Source organism: Rosa rugosa, chromosome 4 (assembly GCF_958449725.1).
Source record: "Rosa rugosa chromosome 4, drRosRugo1.1, whole genome shotgun sequence".
NCBI lineage: Eukaryota > Viridiplantae > Streptophyta > Magnoliopsida > Rosales > Rosaceae > Rosa > Rosa rugosa.
Window position 1 is genome coordinate 51424188 of NC_084823.1, and position 14426 is coordinate 51438613.

General features: G+C 37.7%; 1 protein-coding gene across 1 annotated transcript; it reads right to left on the reverse strand.

Moving 5' to 3' along the window:
• Positions 1-1909: 1909 nt before the first annotated feature.
• Positions 1910-13632, reverse strand: LOC133744993 (uncharacterized). The gene is made up of 20 exons (XM_062173002.1): positions 13173-13632; positions 11578-11701; positions 11301-11445; positions 10903-11205; positions 10103-10361; positions 9708-9874; positions 9455-9565; positions 9212-9263; positions 8989-9092; positions 8771-8899; positions 8041-8124; positions 6502-7446; positions 5293-5499; positions 5060-5126; positions 4322-4423; positions 4146-4224; positions 3917-4023; positions 3638-3757; positions 3418-3537; positions 1910-3209 (listed from the first exon to the last, which is right to left on the reverse strand). Exons 1-12 carry the CDS (start codon positions 13630-13632, stop codon positions 6922-6924), a joined length of 2463 nt encoding a protein of 820 aa, XP_062028986.1. The 3' UTR covers positions 1910-3209; positions 3418-3537; positions 3638-3757; positions 3917-4023; positions 4146-4224; positions 4322-4423; positions 5060-5126; positions 5293-5499; positions 6502-6921.
• Positions 13633-14426: the final 794 nt, after the last annotated feature.

Consider the following 14426-nt stretch of genomic DNA (forward strand, 5'->3'; position numbering starts at 1 on the left):
CCTATTAAAAGAAGAGAAATTTTGAAAAATGACCTTTTTTTGGTCACCAAGTTGATTTCTAACCTTGTTTTATAATTTAGTTAAAAATGACCATATGAAAGTAAAAGAAGTCTTTATTACCCTTAATGAACCACTCCCTGTCTCGTGGCATGGGAATTTCTTGTTCCTTCTACTTCTACAGTTCTACCACAACAACCAACTTCTAATATAGTCAAAACTTAAACATCTGATGTGGAACAAAATCAAAATTCTTGTTTGTTCAAGATATGTAGATGGATAATCTCTTTATTTTTCTTTTCTAGAATCAGATTATAATTTATTCGTCAAATAAAGGTCCAATACTTGCGATTTTTATTATGGTCTTGAAGATTTAGGATGTAATTTAGGGTTCTTCAAGAGTCTTCAGATTGTTATGCGTCCTTTAGATTGAGATTTCATATTGTTTTCGTCTCCTGAGATGGATAGCTTGTAGAAATAAATTATTTTCTCTAGACTTCTCAAATGTTGGAAAATTTGGTTGATGGATGCTACTTCCGTCACCAGATTTCACCTCCTACAAGATCTCAAAAATACAATATATTAATAACAAATAATAATCATAATATTATTGTCATAATAGATTAAATAACAAGGATTATAGAACTTATCTATTGGATTTATAGGCTTCCGAATGACACATTACTCGAAAAGAGTTTAAGGTTGAGGCATGTAAACACTGCCCTTAAGAGTATATTTCGCCCCTTAGAGACAATGTCTCGGTGTAGCAGGTTTGTGGCGCCTTACCCTCCAGGGTACAACAACCTCGATCCTTGTAGGTGTACACTCACAATACTCAGATCGTATCGAACAGCTTGAAACTTTCTTTTGGAGGAATAGATAAACCAAAGGAAACACATGAATACTTTGAGCTCGGAAAGGAAACAAGGAGATTGAATTTCAATTATTTTGATTTGGAAAGCTAGAGATTATATAGGGCAAGAATGATTAATGCAATAATAATTTGCCAATAGTAATTAAGTTTTGTAACTTATGTAACATAAATGAATATAATGACATTGATTAGGAAGAATCAAAATGGATTTTTCTATTGATCGAGTCTTCTCTGAATTGAAAGTTGAATCCCATCACTTTCTCTCTTCTTAATATTAATTACTCCTTTACACCGACGCCCACGCCTCCCTCATCTCATCTATTACAGCCCCTCCCCCATTAAATAGAGCCGAAACCCATCTCCTCTCTCCTCATCCACCTTCCTTCCATATCTTTTTACTTATTACTATCGTGTCCATCAGTTGATGTATCTGTTAGTTTGAATACGTTGATCTGCAATTCCTTACTCTGGTACTTAAACACCCATCGATGATGTTAAATTATATCGGTGGAAGTATTGGTAGCGTAGACCTGCCAAGTTATCCGAGAGCGATGATGTTCACGCCTCTCTGTTGTTAATTCACATATGTTTAATGAAGCTTTTGGCTGAGTCTTGATGTCATTGCAGTCTTTTCGATTGTACTAGAAATTATACCCGCGCATTGCTGCGGGATTTGTTGTCGTTAACAATTTTGTATGCAAGACTTGTTGATGAGTTCATTCATCCAGTTGAAGCATGGCAATAAATTGAATGCATTCATTTGTCAAGATCAAGACTGGTAATAATGATAACAAATGGCACTCCATTGTACTGTTTTACATGTGACACTGTGCTTCAATATTACAGACCAGATCCAACGATATCATAACAGAAGCTTAAGAACACTACTAAACAGTAATGGTATCCCACTAATACAAAAAATCTTGGATCTGAATCATCTACATGTTCCTTATTTGGTTAAACATTATTGACTAATTTGCAACACAAAGGCAAATTGATCAAGGGAGCTTAAGAAATGAGACATGAGAAATGGAGGTGTGGAGCTGAAATGAAATGGCATTTCCATCAAGCTTAACTTACATGAGAACTTTTATTTAATTACATTTCATACAAAAATGGTACATGAAGCGATGAAACACTACAGAACCGCAATTCCTTGATAAGATTACAAATGGGGCAAGCACGGCCATTTTTCTCTTTCAACTGAAACCTAAACCCACCACCACATCTGGATCGGGGTGCCATTGATGCTGCTTGGATTCATTACTTATTCTCACTTATATGCCATACTATCAAATAAGAACACTATAACGCAGGAATTGTATATACCAAAGAAATCCTAGTCAGACCAGGACCAAAAGGCATGATCTTCCACTGGGAACCCGAAATTATATGAATTTGCAGGAGGGTCTGTATAAACAACATCTTCAAGCTTTGGAAAGATGTATGGTGGCAATAGGGTTTTGCTCAAGTTTTCTTCCTCATCTTGGGAAAGATCAGACTGATCAGGTTCAAAAATATATGAAGAATCACCACGCTCTAAGAGAGGAGTGAACCCCATCAGTGTAATATGGGCTTTCCTTCATCATTTCCTTTTTCAAAACGCATAATATTCTAATGCAGAATCAATAATCTTATGGGTTGGAGAAAGTACAGTAGTATCTTGCTTATTTGTCTTTAATACATAACTTTGAATTGGCAGAAGCATTTCCATGCCAAGGCTTAAAACCAAAACAGAGTTCCACTTCTTGGCAACTCTTACCTTCTAAGTAACATAGTCCAATGTCCATATTCACAACATATTTACTATCAGTAGCCCCATCAAAGTAACAATCTTTAAAAATGATTTTCAAAAGAATGGACTAATTTAGATAAACAAAACATGTGTGTTAAGGAAAAGGACTTTTCACTATAAGTACTCAGTTACAGTCACTTCAAGTGGAAATCACAATGTTCAAGATTCAAAGGAATAAATTATTTTTGCATTATATAAGACCACCGCACCTGGATAATAACTGAGGTCGTAGTGTTTGGATTGAGAGTCAGCATACAGATGCTTTCAAGGTCCTTTTCAATATCAACTCATATTTTCTTTATGTTTTTCCTATATCATGCACAAAAAATCTAGCAAAACTTTGATAGCAATAACATAACTCACCAAAATTAGTTAGCAAACTTAGCTACTGTATGCAAATTACCACAAAGAACAAATATAGTTGCAGAAACTCACCACTCTGGGATTTTTTAGGCTTCCAAATAACCTCAATGCAAGCCTTTCAGGATTTTCATTCTTCTTTGTCCCTGCTTTGGGTCCATAAACTAAGAACTTTGGTATCCCCTATAAAAATCAAAGAACCAATTAGAAAACAAACTCAAATTCAGAGCACCAAGCCCATAAAGAGAGAAAGAAAGAAAATGTTGAACAGAGCGAGAGAAAGAGAGAGGGACAATTTCTGGTGTAAGTCTGCAATGTTATCAAAGTATAATAACAGAGACCAATAGCTGCAGTGATTATTCATTTTATCAATCAAGGAGAAAAACCTTACAAAAATTTCATTGATCTCATATCTGGTGCCAAACTGCAACAAAACATATATCTGGAATATTAACTTTCATAACTGTATCTCCTGATCTTCTGCTTGCTTTTCGTCACCTTTGGTGACCTGCTGAAGGGATTTAGATAGGGTTTAGGTGGGCACGTAATTTTTCTTTTCTTAATACACACACTAAATAAATGAAGAATTATGAATCAATATAAAGAATTACCTGTTGAAGCCCTTCATTGTTCAAAATAAATTGTGATCATAGCCAATCACTATGACATGCAATTGGTTTCCGTACTGGTCGTACAGTAAGATATCCGACTTTAAGATATGGCAGAGGAAGCTGTAGAAAAGGTAACAACATAAAAACAGTTGAGAAATAAACATATACTAATAACAAAAAATATCGAAATCAGCTAACAAATAATCAAAATTCGAAAGGAATTAGGGGAAAAAAAGAAAAGGAAAAAGGTTGAAAATAGAGAAATTAGTATGTCTTTACCTTAGTAGTATCTTCACTAAAAATCAGAACTTAAAACCTGCATATACTGCAGAAAACCCCAAAAGCATTCAAAGTCATAGTCCTCAGTTGATAGTCTGATGAAGAACCTATTATAAAGAGAAAGACAAAGAAAAGTTCAACTTAAAAATGAATGAAAGTTATAACAACGCCTCAGAGCAGGAACAAATGTTTGTCTAGTGATGAAATCAGATATTGAAGATGAACCAACCTTTGTGTTCTATCAATCGCTTGATCAGTCTCATCCATCATTTGGTGTCCATGATCAATAAGTTGCTGATTTGTCATACCTGCAAAATTTGAAAATAGTATTCAGTTCCGAATAATAAATGAACCTGAAATACCCACAATTTCAGTTAACCCTAAATGAATTTTGAGGAGGCTAACCTGAGAGGAAGTTCCAATAACATGCATGAGAGCCATTGGATTGATCAATATCTTGACGGCTTTATCCTGAACCAACTCATCGAACAAAACGATTCAAAGGCTCTGTTCCCAGTCCCCACAATAGAAAGACATCGTCATTGAGCTAGCTAGGTTCCTTTGGGGCATTGTTTATGCCATTTATGCTCTTATTCAATTCCAATTACAAATCTAATAATTTTTGTTGGAGAGAAATAATATAAGATTCTTAAAAGCAAACAAATAATTCTGTCTAAGTAATAAAGAAATTGAACTTTGTGAGATCCCCCAACCTTACCCATTTAATTATTAAACACCTAGAATGCAGATAATTTCTTTCTTATATCTAAATTTTGGGCATAAAGGTTATCACTATTTGTTGTTGTTGAAGGAATAATTTGAAATCAATTCTCATTAAAAGTAAACAACTTTTATCCAAACTCATAACATTATGCTGTTCTTGTTTCCTATGATCACAATTTACATTAATTACTAAGCAACTGTATGTCCAATTATCACTAAACACTATGAATATACTCATTCATTTCAGTTCAAGAGGCAAGGAAGTTGAAACCTTTAATCAAAAACCAAACTTTGATGAATTCCCAAGTGCTGTGAAATCCAAATTACAGTTATTTCAGTTTCTGAGCAGCCAAACAGAGCAATAGAACAAAAGCACATACCTTGAAATGTAAATAAAGAAAGGGAAAAATGGGTATTTACCTCAGAGGGGGAGTTTTAGCTTGGGGAGACTGAAGCAATGGAAATGGAGAGGCCTCTCTTCCATTGCCTGCAAAAACAAAAATATGAAAACCCTTTCAATGACCTATCGAAATCAATAAAATCTCAATCTTGATCAAAATCAAAATCAATTGTGGTCAAAATTTTGATGCTTTATTGATAATTTTGAACCAAATACCCAGTTCTAAAACGGAAACAAAAACACAGCTTCATACCTCAATCAATTTGTTTTAATACCGTGTTCGTCCTCCTCCAATTCCCAAAAGAGCTCAAAAAGAGAAATACATCAAGCCTATCTTGGATCAGATAGGACAGAGAGTAATAATCCCTTATAAAAATAAATAAAAAGAAGAAGATCAGAAACAGACGCGAGAGTTGAAAGTCTAACCCATCACTCACATCGCCGACTCAGTTCTTGATCTCTATAATTAAAGTCGGTGTAAATGGAGGTTTCCCGAACAATTGAAAACAGATATTCGTACAATCATGGCAGCGCCGTAAGTTGAGGGAAAACAGAGGGCAAAAGCGTCATTTCTCAACCCCAAGATGAACAGTGGAATGAATAGTGCAGCCGCTTTAGTATATAGTAAGATATGTTTCTGATTTTTGTCCTCTTTACAATTTTTATAATGTCACTGTATGTTTGACTTAGTTTTGCTATTAAATCTCTTGGTTAATGTAATTATGCTCAATTGTATAATCAAGGGTAATAAAGACTTTTTCTACTTTTATATGGTCGTTTTTCAACTAAATTAGAAAACAAGGATAGAAATTAACTTGATGACCCAAAAAATGTCATTTTTCAAAATTTCTCTTGGAACATGTGACCATATGATTGGAACAAGAGCAAAATGTCACATTGACTTGATTTGAATCCTGTCACATCAGCCTCGTTTGAATCTTCCTATTGAACTTGAAAGATGAAGAATGGTATAATTAAAAAACCAAATTGCTTTTTGGCTCTGTTTCATGTTCTATCTTCTTCAAGAACCGAAGGGTACAAATTTGAAGTATAAACCTTGAAGTGCAAGGAAAGCAAGGAAGAAGAAAGAGGAGTAGCACGACACGTCAACGCCAAGAATCAACAAAGTCAAAACTTCAGTCCAATCACAACGCTGCGATTTGTACTCATCGCATATGTCTGTTTTTCTATTCTACATTCTACAACTGTGTCTTTTGTCTTCTTCAGAAAATAACAAGATTTTTTTTTGAACGTGTGACTCGGCAGAGAGTAATTTGACATGTGATGGGTTCAATTTGATACCCAACTTACTTCTGTTAATTATCAATTTGAGCTTCTAACCCAAAAGAAAATATCAATTTGAGCCCTATGAAAAAGTTTGGTTCGGCATGCAACCTATAACCTAAAGATATCTTCAGAGATCATACTCATAAAATGTGATGCAGAAGGGCAAAGGGGATACCAGTAATTCAAGAAGCAGGACCATTTTCGGCTGACTTTCCAGGACCTGCTTACGTGGCAGGCTAGCAGCTCTTAATCAAAGGTGAAACGACTAAAGGAGCAATGACAGTACCACTCTGCCCGAACATTCTTTCATTTTAGCCTATAATGATCCGACAACTTCAAAGTAGAGGTAGACATTAAGCACTTGCCTTATTCTTTGAAGAGATTCCATTCACTCACAGAAGCAAATCTCATAGACGATTGTCCACCTAAAATGGGCCATTCTCTCACCTCAAGCCAATCCTGGGAAGATTCCTAGTGCAGTGTCCCACGCTAATGATCTGATGAGTTCTGAAACACTACCTACTTCTTGCATAGCACACATCTTCCTGAGAGATGCACTTCTTATAGTATCAAGCATTTCACTTCAGACAGGACTTCAACAGCTCTGAGATGATTGGCTCCAAAAAATCTCAGCGTAAGCCTTCTCATCTTCTTTCTCTTCATCAACATAATCCGTTGCCTCAACAACTTCATCTTCATCTAGAATCTCTTCCATAGCTTCCGCCTCCATCTCTTCCTGTCTATGTTTTTCTCTCTCTTTTTCAGAAAGTTCAGATAGTGCCTGCCACATAGCCAGCCTTGTTGCTGGCCTGTCTCCTCGCTTGTATTTTGGAGCAGGCACCACAAATGGCAAAACAATATCATCCAAGTTTGTGCTCTTTTGATAAGCACTATTGTCTGTCTCTGTTTGGGGAAAGGTGAAAATGATCCCGAGTTCATAATTGCAAATATGAAGCATCTGATCCAGAGAAGAATTGTCATTCCCTCTTCCATTCGTTTTTAAACCAGATGGACTAGAAATTGAACGTCCCCAGGCAGCTGCACTGAAGTTATGTGACCCGCAATAAACCCAACCACATGAAGATGCATCTGTCCTAGACTGGAACCGTCTTCTTGCCACCTGCTTACAGATTAGATAATACTGTTATAATCATATGGCAGTGTATGACAAGATGTCAGATCCTTCAAAATACAGATTAGCCCACAGATGAAAACATATGCAATAACTACGCATAAAAGTTAAGATGAGGGTACTAGATTCTAGTAGTATGAATATACTTATATATGTCCTCGGTGGAAAAGGAAAAGAAAAGGAGCATGTGAAAAAGAAAATATATGAATGGGGTATTTCTTAAGACGAAAGATTATAATTCTAATCTTCTATTATCAGTAAATACGCAGCATAAAGAAGAGGGTTTTGTGATCATGGTTAAAGAGTACTAAGCTTCAGGATTGTCTCATTCAAAACTCTCAGTTCTGATGTCTCTAAGCTCTTTCTATCTCAAACATCCTCTCATTCTCTACTTTTGATTGCTCTAACCTGTTTGGTTTTACTTTCCAGTTTCCACCGACCTTTTCTGCCGCTAACACAAACAAAAATCTGTTTCTCATTGATAAAACATGAAAGCATATAAACTTTCTTCATTGAAAGTGGTCTAAAATCTTTATCTTCTTCGCAGTTTGACATGTATCAGATAAAAATTACTGATAATACCTTGGTATGCATTGGATGTCCTACTCTATCACAGGGATGAGGAATTGCATCATGATACTTCGTCCTCAGCCTTTGCCATGTTTTCTGCAAATCAACAAATAATAAGACGTCGAAAGTAAACTATCCAAATGAAAGAAACTATTGAAAGAAGAAAATATTGTCAATTGCAGACTTGAGACAGCATGAATTTACATTTTACAATCAGTAGGAAGATTCTGTAATATTGATTTATTTATTTTGTTACTATTTAAAATAGGTTTTAATTTGAAATATGGAAAAGGAATCAGATAGGCAAATGCAATTCAAGTACTTTCCGTATGAGCCTACTAACGAAAGCATGTGCTGTACAGTACCATAGCATATACCACAATCTAATGTGTCTGCATCCTAACCAAGAAACTGGAAATGTCTCTTAACCTGTGGTGAACAGGGAAAGACTTTTCCTGTCATCCATGAATAAAGGCAAAAACTGTAATGGAATTCTTTTGAAACTCTATTTACACCTATCAGGTTGAACTGTAAATCCATTTGTAGAAAACGGCAATTTAGCGTTGGGGAAGGAAGCAGAATCAATTATCTCTACCTCCAGAATTCTTTACCAACATCGAAATAGCTCATTTAGTTCTACAGACTCCACCAACTTCCACTTAAGTAATGCATAACCACTGCAGAATTGCAGATAATAATCCACCATAGAGAAATATTATATTTACGCTGAGAAAGATCATACCTCAGAGAAGCAAAGAACACGCTTTGAAGGAAAGATTCCACAACGTGCATTCTTCACTCTTTCAATGGTTGGAAAAATGATTCTAATGGATGGATCTTTTGATTCATGACGAGCATTCCAACATCCCCACTGTTAAAAGCATTCACTACTTGATGAATCAGCATGATATAAATTTTTTTCAAAATTTTTTATAAAACTAACAAAGTGTGTTTAATCACCTCAGGATCAGACTCCTCAGAATCAAACTGAAATGATTTCTTTCCTGCAGCTGCTGAAAATTCGGCTAAAAATTTTGCATTGATTGACCCAATTGAAGATGCACCTTAGAATGAAAAAGAAAAAAATAATAATAAACAACATGTCTTTGAAGTTCCTCGTTGTAACTAACAAAGAATCTGTATTTACGAAATTTCTTGCAAATAGATTGAAAATTACACTCACCATAAACAAACTCAGAGTCAAGCGATTCAGGCCATTTATATTGACCTAAAACCTAATCAGAATAAAAGATTCATTAGACACTGAAAGTGACATCGAGAATAAGAAATTAAACTCAGTAAACAACAAGTAAGTGCTAGGTTAATTTGACTATTTATAAGAAATAGATTGATGAAGTATATGAATAATCAACGATGTAAAAATATGTTACAGAAATTTGATGGCAAAGAGTTTCACTGACATTACCTCCTGCAGGCGCCAGAGGCCTGTACACCTTTCAATTGCCGCAACCAAAGAGCATAATGCAATAATATGTTGAGGTTGCATCATCTTTGATATATCTTGAAATTTTGGTCCCTGCAAAAATTCAGCTCTGCATCTTTATATATGACTCCAAATCTAAAACATCATGTTATTTTTTTGAGTCTTAGGCTATGCTCCAATCTACGCATCCTCAAATCATGTAGTAATAACCAATAAATCCAGGATATAATTGTACCTCTAACACATGTAGTATCAGCCGTACTTTCTTGTTGTTTCCTCCTAAAGCTGCTCCAAGGGCTTCCTTAGGACAGACATAACCAGAGAATCTAAACATTCCAATATCCCAGAGTGGAGAGACCCATCTTGCAATGTTTCTAGGCAAAAACCCAAGTTGAACACGATCTACCACAAGAAACAAGGACTTTAGCTAGCAGCATAGATGGTCACAAGACTAACAACTTAGAATCACATTTAGAGGAGTTGGGACAAATGAATAGACTAATTGTGATACATGAAGCAAGATCGAAAGCAATTTGCACAATTGTATGATTATATTCTGCCAAATACCAAAAATATAGAATAATAAGAAAAATTCTATATCAGTGAGGTGTTTTGGTCCAAGAATTTTACCTCCCTCAGAGAACTCAATAGCATTTGACACATTAATGCTCACTGCATTTGCATCTGCTGGTATGTTTGTGTTTCTTGTTAAGATAATTGATAAATCTTTCGCATTTTCACAAGATTTCCTGAGAAATGAAGCCAGTTTCTTCAGCTTTGCACCATTTGCATCTGTTGCATTGTGAAAGAGGTAGCTTAGACCAACCACAGATGCTTCAACTGATCCGAGGAATTTCATACCAGATGACCCTGATGGACCACGTTCAGCCTGACAAGAAAATTAGTGAGAAAAATGTTTAATATAGTATAACAAAATAATCTAAAAACCTAGTTAATCAAGCAGCCCTGAAAGAAGCAGATGAAGTGTTCCCCATCATTACTGAAGAGATGCATCAACTAAAAAAGTGAGTTAAATCCTATCGGAAAAAAACAAAAATTTCAGTTTACACTTGACAAGTAGGCATTTACTGAACTCCATACCCAAACAGAAAATAAGAGATAAAAAAATCATGATTTAGATGGAGACAAAATGGGAAATCCAGAAACAAGGTTTGCTCACTTTGCTGGCACTCAATTTATTGGAAACTGGAGCCTTTTTCTTTTTTTTTCCTTTTGATCAGAAAGAAAAGGTAAAACTGAAACTTCAAAGAAAATACTGCAACATGTTACTATCATTTTTAGCCAATGGGTGAGTTCAATTTCTTAGCAGCCTTTGAGTCCAATGGAGCAAAGTAAGTGTTGAGGTGGTATTGACATTTGCACATCAGCTTTCAATTCAACCAAAAAGATGCAGGACTGAAAACACTTACACAGGCATAGTGTCTGGATTCCATTATATAGGGAGTTTTATATGAATGGATTCCAGGTACAGAAGCAACCAAATGTCCCATTGCCCCTCCAAAATCATACTTTGCCAACTCAACAATCCACTGGGCCTGACTTGGTACGTCAGTCAGTAGAGTTGCTATAAATCCAGCCAAATAAGAAGCAAAATCTGATTTTGAGTCTTGATTTACTTCCCTGCTGGAAAATTGAGTAAAAAGTGATGAATAATCAGGAGCACTTCTGCGAGGGAAATCTTGCCACCAGATGGTATTGGTTACTGCATTCCACTGCTTAGTTTAAGAAGCAATTAGTAATTTTATAATGGATAACATGACGGAAGCTACAACCGAATGTCAGATGAGTGAAAAGTTCGGGTCATCACCTGTGTTGGCACTAAATTTGCGGAGGTAATGATAACACGAATATTATCGTCTCTCTGTAAAACAAACAGTTTTGGATGATGGCAACCAATGCCATGTCTTTTCAGATCTTCACCAAAAGCTATGGCCTCAGGGAACAGGGGATACCTATTAGAATGAAAATGGAAGAACCATTAAAATTAAAAGAAAGATATTCTGCCTCAGTTCAACATATATTACTCTGCTGTACCCTACCATACATGCCCAATTAATGAATGAGATATATGGCAATATACTTACACTACAACTAAGTTTGGAAATTCTGGGTAAGGTGCAGATGTTCTATTTTCAGTGCTTGAACTCCAACATCTCTCTGTATTATGGCAAGCAACTGTTACTGGCAGATGGCTAGGAATCTCAAATCCTCACGGATTAAATAAATTCACCGAAATGAAACGGTGAAAATCATAACAATTCCATACGAACTCCAAAATTTGCATATTATATATCGAAACGCTCGTATCAACGAGTAGAACATATATAATACCAGAAATAGCTCCCTACATGGCCGAAACACCGCCGGAACGCCGCCACAGGCGGTGGCGCACCGCCGCCGGCCAAAACTCATTATTTCACAAAACTCCAAACATGAAAAAGCTTCATCTAAGCATGCTTGTGAATCTTCAAGAACAGCTCGAAGTCAGAAAACAAGCATAAAGGGTCGTAAACTACCTCACAAGCCGTGAACAGTAATCCAAGCTGAGTTGAACCAAGTTTTATGTGAATCGATCCAAACAACCACCAAGGATCGATCAAGGAGGCTGCTCTGAGTTCCCCAAGCCCAGCTAAAAGCCCCGCCGACGTCGGAACAAGGATTTTCGACCGGGTCCGAAATCCTCAAACTGCACAGCCTTGCAGCGCCGCCGTGGAGGAGAATCGGCGCTAGAGGACACCAGAGGGACGACCAGACGAAGGAGACGATCCCATCTGGAAAGTTTCGTCGCCGGAGACCGCCGCAGTTCGCCAGAAAATCCGGGTCGGGTTGGCCGGGTGCGGGTCGGGTCAGACGGGTTTCTTCGATTCTGAAGGTGCAGCCGAGAGAGAAGAGAGAGAAAGTGATATTTCCGGAAATGGAAATAATGAAAATAGTAAGTTTCCAACTTGGGAAACTTCTATTTATACCAAAATGGAAATTCCTTTCAATGGTCATAACTTTCTCATACGAACTCCGATTCTCGCGTTTCACATGTCCACAAACTCGTATCGACGCACTCTACAACTTTCGTGAATGAAGTTTTCAGAGAATCTCAACGCTTCAAAATTCAACCTTTGCAACCCCCCTAAAGTCATACTTTCCGAATAAAAATTCGTCCGAAACACTTCCGCTCCATCCACGAGCCACGAAACCATCCAATAACCACAATTTAAATTCCGGAAAATCCTCAGAAATAAATACGAATTTCCGAGGCATCACACTACCAATCCTATGAATAACTATCTACTGAATTCATTTTCTCTGTAGATAACTACCCACTATCTACATATAACTTTCTATGTTTTTATTTTTTTAATTTTTTACATTGATTTTCTTGTATATGCATACAGAGCAAGTGGTTGCAGACTCCCAACTAGGCACTTCAAAATAGAACGCGCCTCACGCGCCTAGGTAAAAGAGAAAAACCCGACAGAGTGTGTTCTCTCCCGGCCAAACACAGTCGGCAGTCTCGCCACTGCGTTCCGGCCCGGGAGAGGAATGATGATGTGGAGATGGAGTGGGCTTTTAGGGCGGCGGTGTGGTCCAGGGAGGGTGGCTGGTTCTCCGGTTTCGGGCGGCACGGATAGAACTCGATCTGTCTTTCTCAGATCTGGGGCGGAGGCAGGGGTGCAGCAGCGACGGACTTCGGCTTTCCAGTGGTGGTTTCTGGCGTCATCGATCCTTCGTGGGTTGTTGCTGTGGCGATTCAGATCAGATCGAGGCTGATCTCGAATGGGATCTGCCTCCGCTTTGGTCTGGGATCGTTTTGTGGCCGTTTGCCTGGTGTAGGGGCTGGCTACGGCGTGACAAGGCAGTGAAGCAGCAAAGGGATTCGGCGCAACAGCGTATTGTTGCGGGGCGGCGGTGTGGTGGCGACGGGGCTCACTGGCGGCGGGAATGGTTGCCTGCTGCGCTTGATTTTGGCTGTGGGAGGTGGTGTTTGGGCTGGGCCTTTGTTCTTGGGTCTCTCTGGTGGTCTTTGGTTTCTGGTTACTTAGGTTTTCTTTGTTTGTTTTTAGTTGTTGTCTTGGTGAAAATAAGTCCCTCCTCTTGTAAGCGAGGGTGTGGGGTTGGTTGTTTCTGTGTAGTGTCGATGCCATTGTTTTGGTGTCATGGTCGGTCTGTTGTGTCTTGGTCTGGTCTTTTGTCGATACTTTCTGGTTATCAATGTGATGGTGAATCACCCTCACACGTGTTCTGGCTGTTTTGGGACGCGGTGTCCGAACGGGTGAAAACAGTTCATCGTAATGTTGGTGGCTAGGTTGTATCGGTACAGGTTTGGTTGGTACTCATTGTAGCTCGCGAGTATGGGCGTAGAATTTGGTTAGGGGTTGGGCCTCTTTGGCTCATGGAGGTCACTTATGGTGACGGTCCCGTAACTATGGATCCAATGCTTTGTAATCTTTTTGTTTATTAATAGAATTTTCATCTTCTCAAAAAAAAAAAAAGTGGTTGCAGACTAGTTAAAATTAAGGGGCAGCTCCATGGCATAATAAATTATAGTTAAAATTATACTTCAATTATCAGCAATTAGATTAAAAAAGTATCAATGGATGATATTAAATTTGAGGAAAATTTTGCAAACAATACCCCGACTAAAGGCCACTAATAGTTTATATACATAAAGAGATTCAAACTGAGAATTTTTGTACACGAAATCTGAAGCCCAACCCACTATATCGACGGGATGTCAATGATGCCATGAGAATCTCTGCCACCGGCTGCCATAATTTGAGGGGTAAATTGGTAAATCTTTCTCTTACTCTGGCCACCCATCTCTCTCTCTCTCACACCTGCTTGCACAATGGCCGGAGAGATCTTCGTAGTCTTAGCAGCGGGGTGAGGTGTACGTACAAGGTTTGTACTTGGTGTGTTGGCATTCCCATACAAAACA

Coding starts and splice junctions, on each gene's coding strand:
- LOC133744993 (XM_062173002.1), bottom strand. CDS start 13,632: ATGGCATCGACACTACACAGAAACAACCAACCCCACACCCTCGCTTAC. Junction 10,362..10,902: donor AATCCAGACACTATGCCTGT/GTAAGTGTTTTC, acceptor TTTTCTTGTCAG/GCTGAACGTGGTCCATCAGG. Junction 9,264..9,454: donor GCCTCTGGCGCCTGCAGGAG/GTAATGTCAGTG, acceptor TATTCTGATTAG/GTTTTAGGTCAATATAAATG.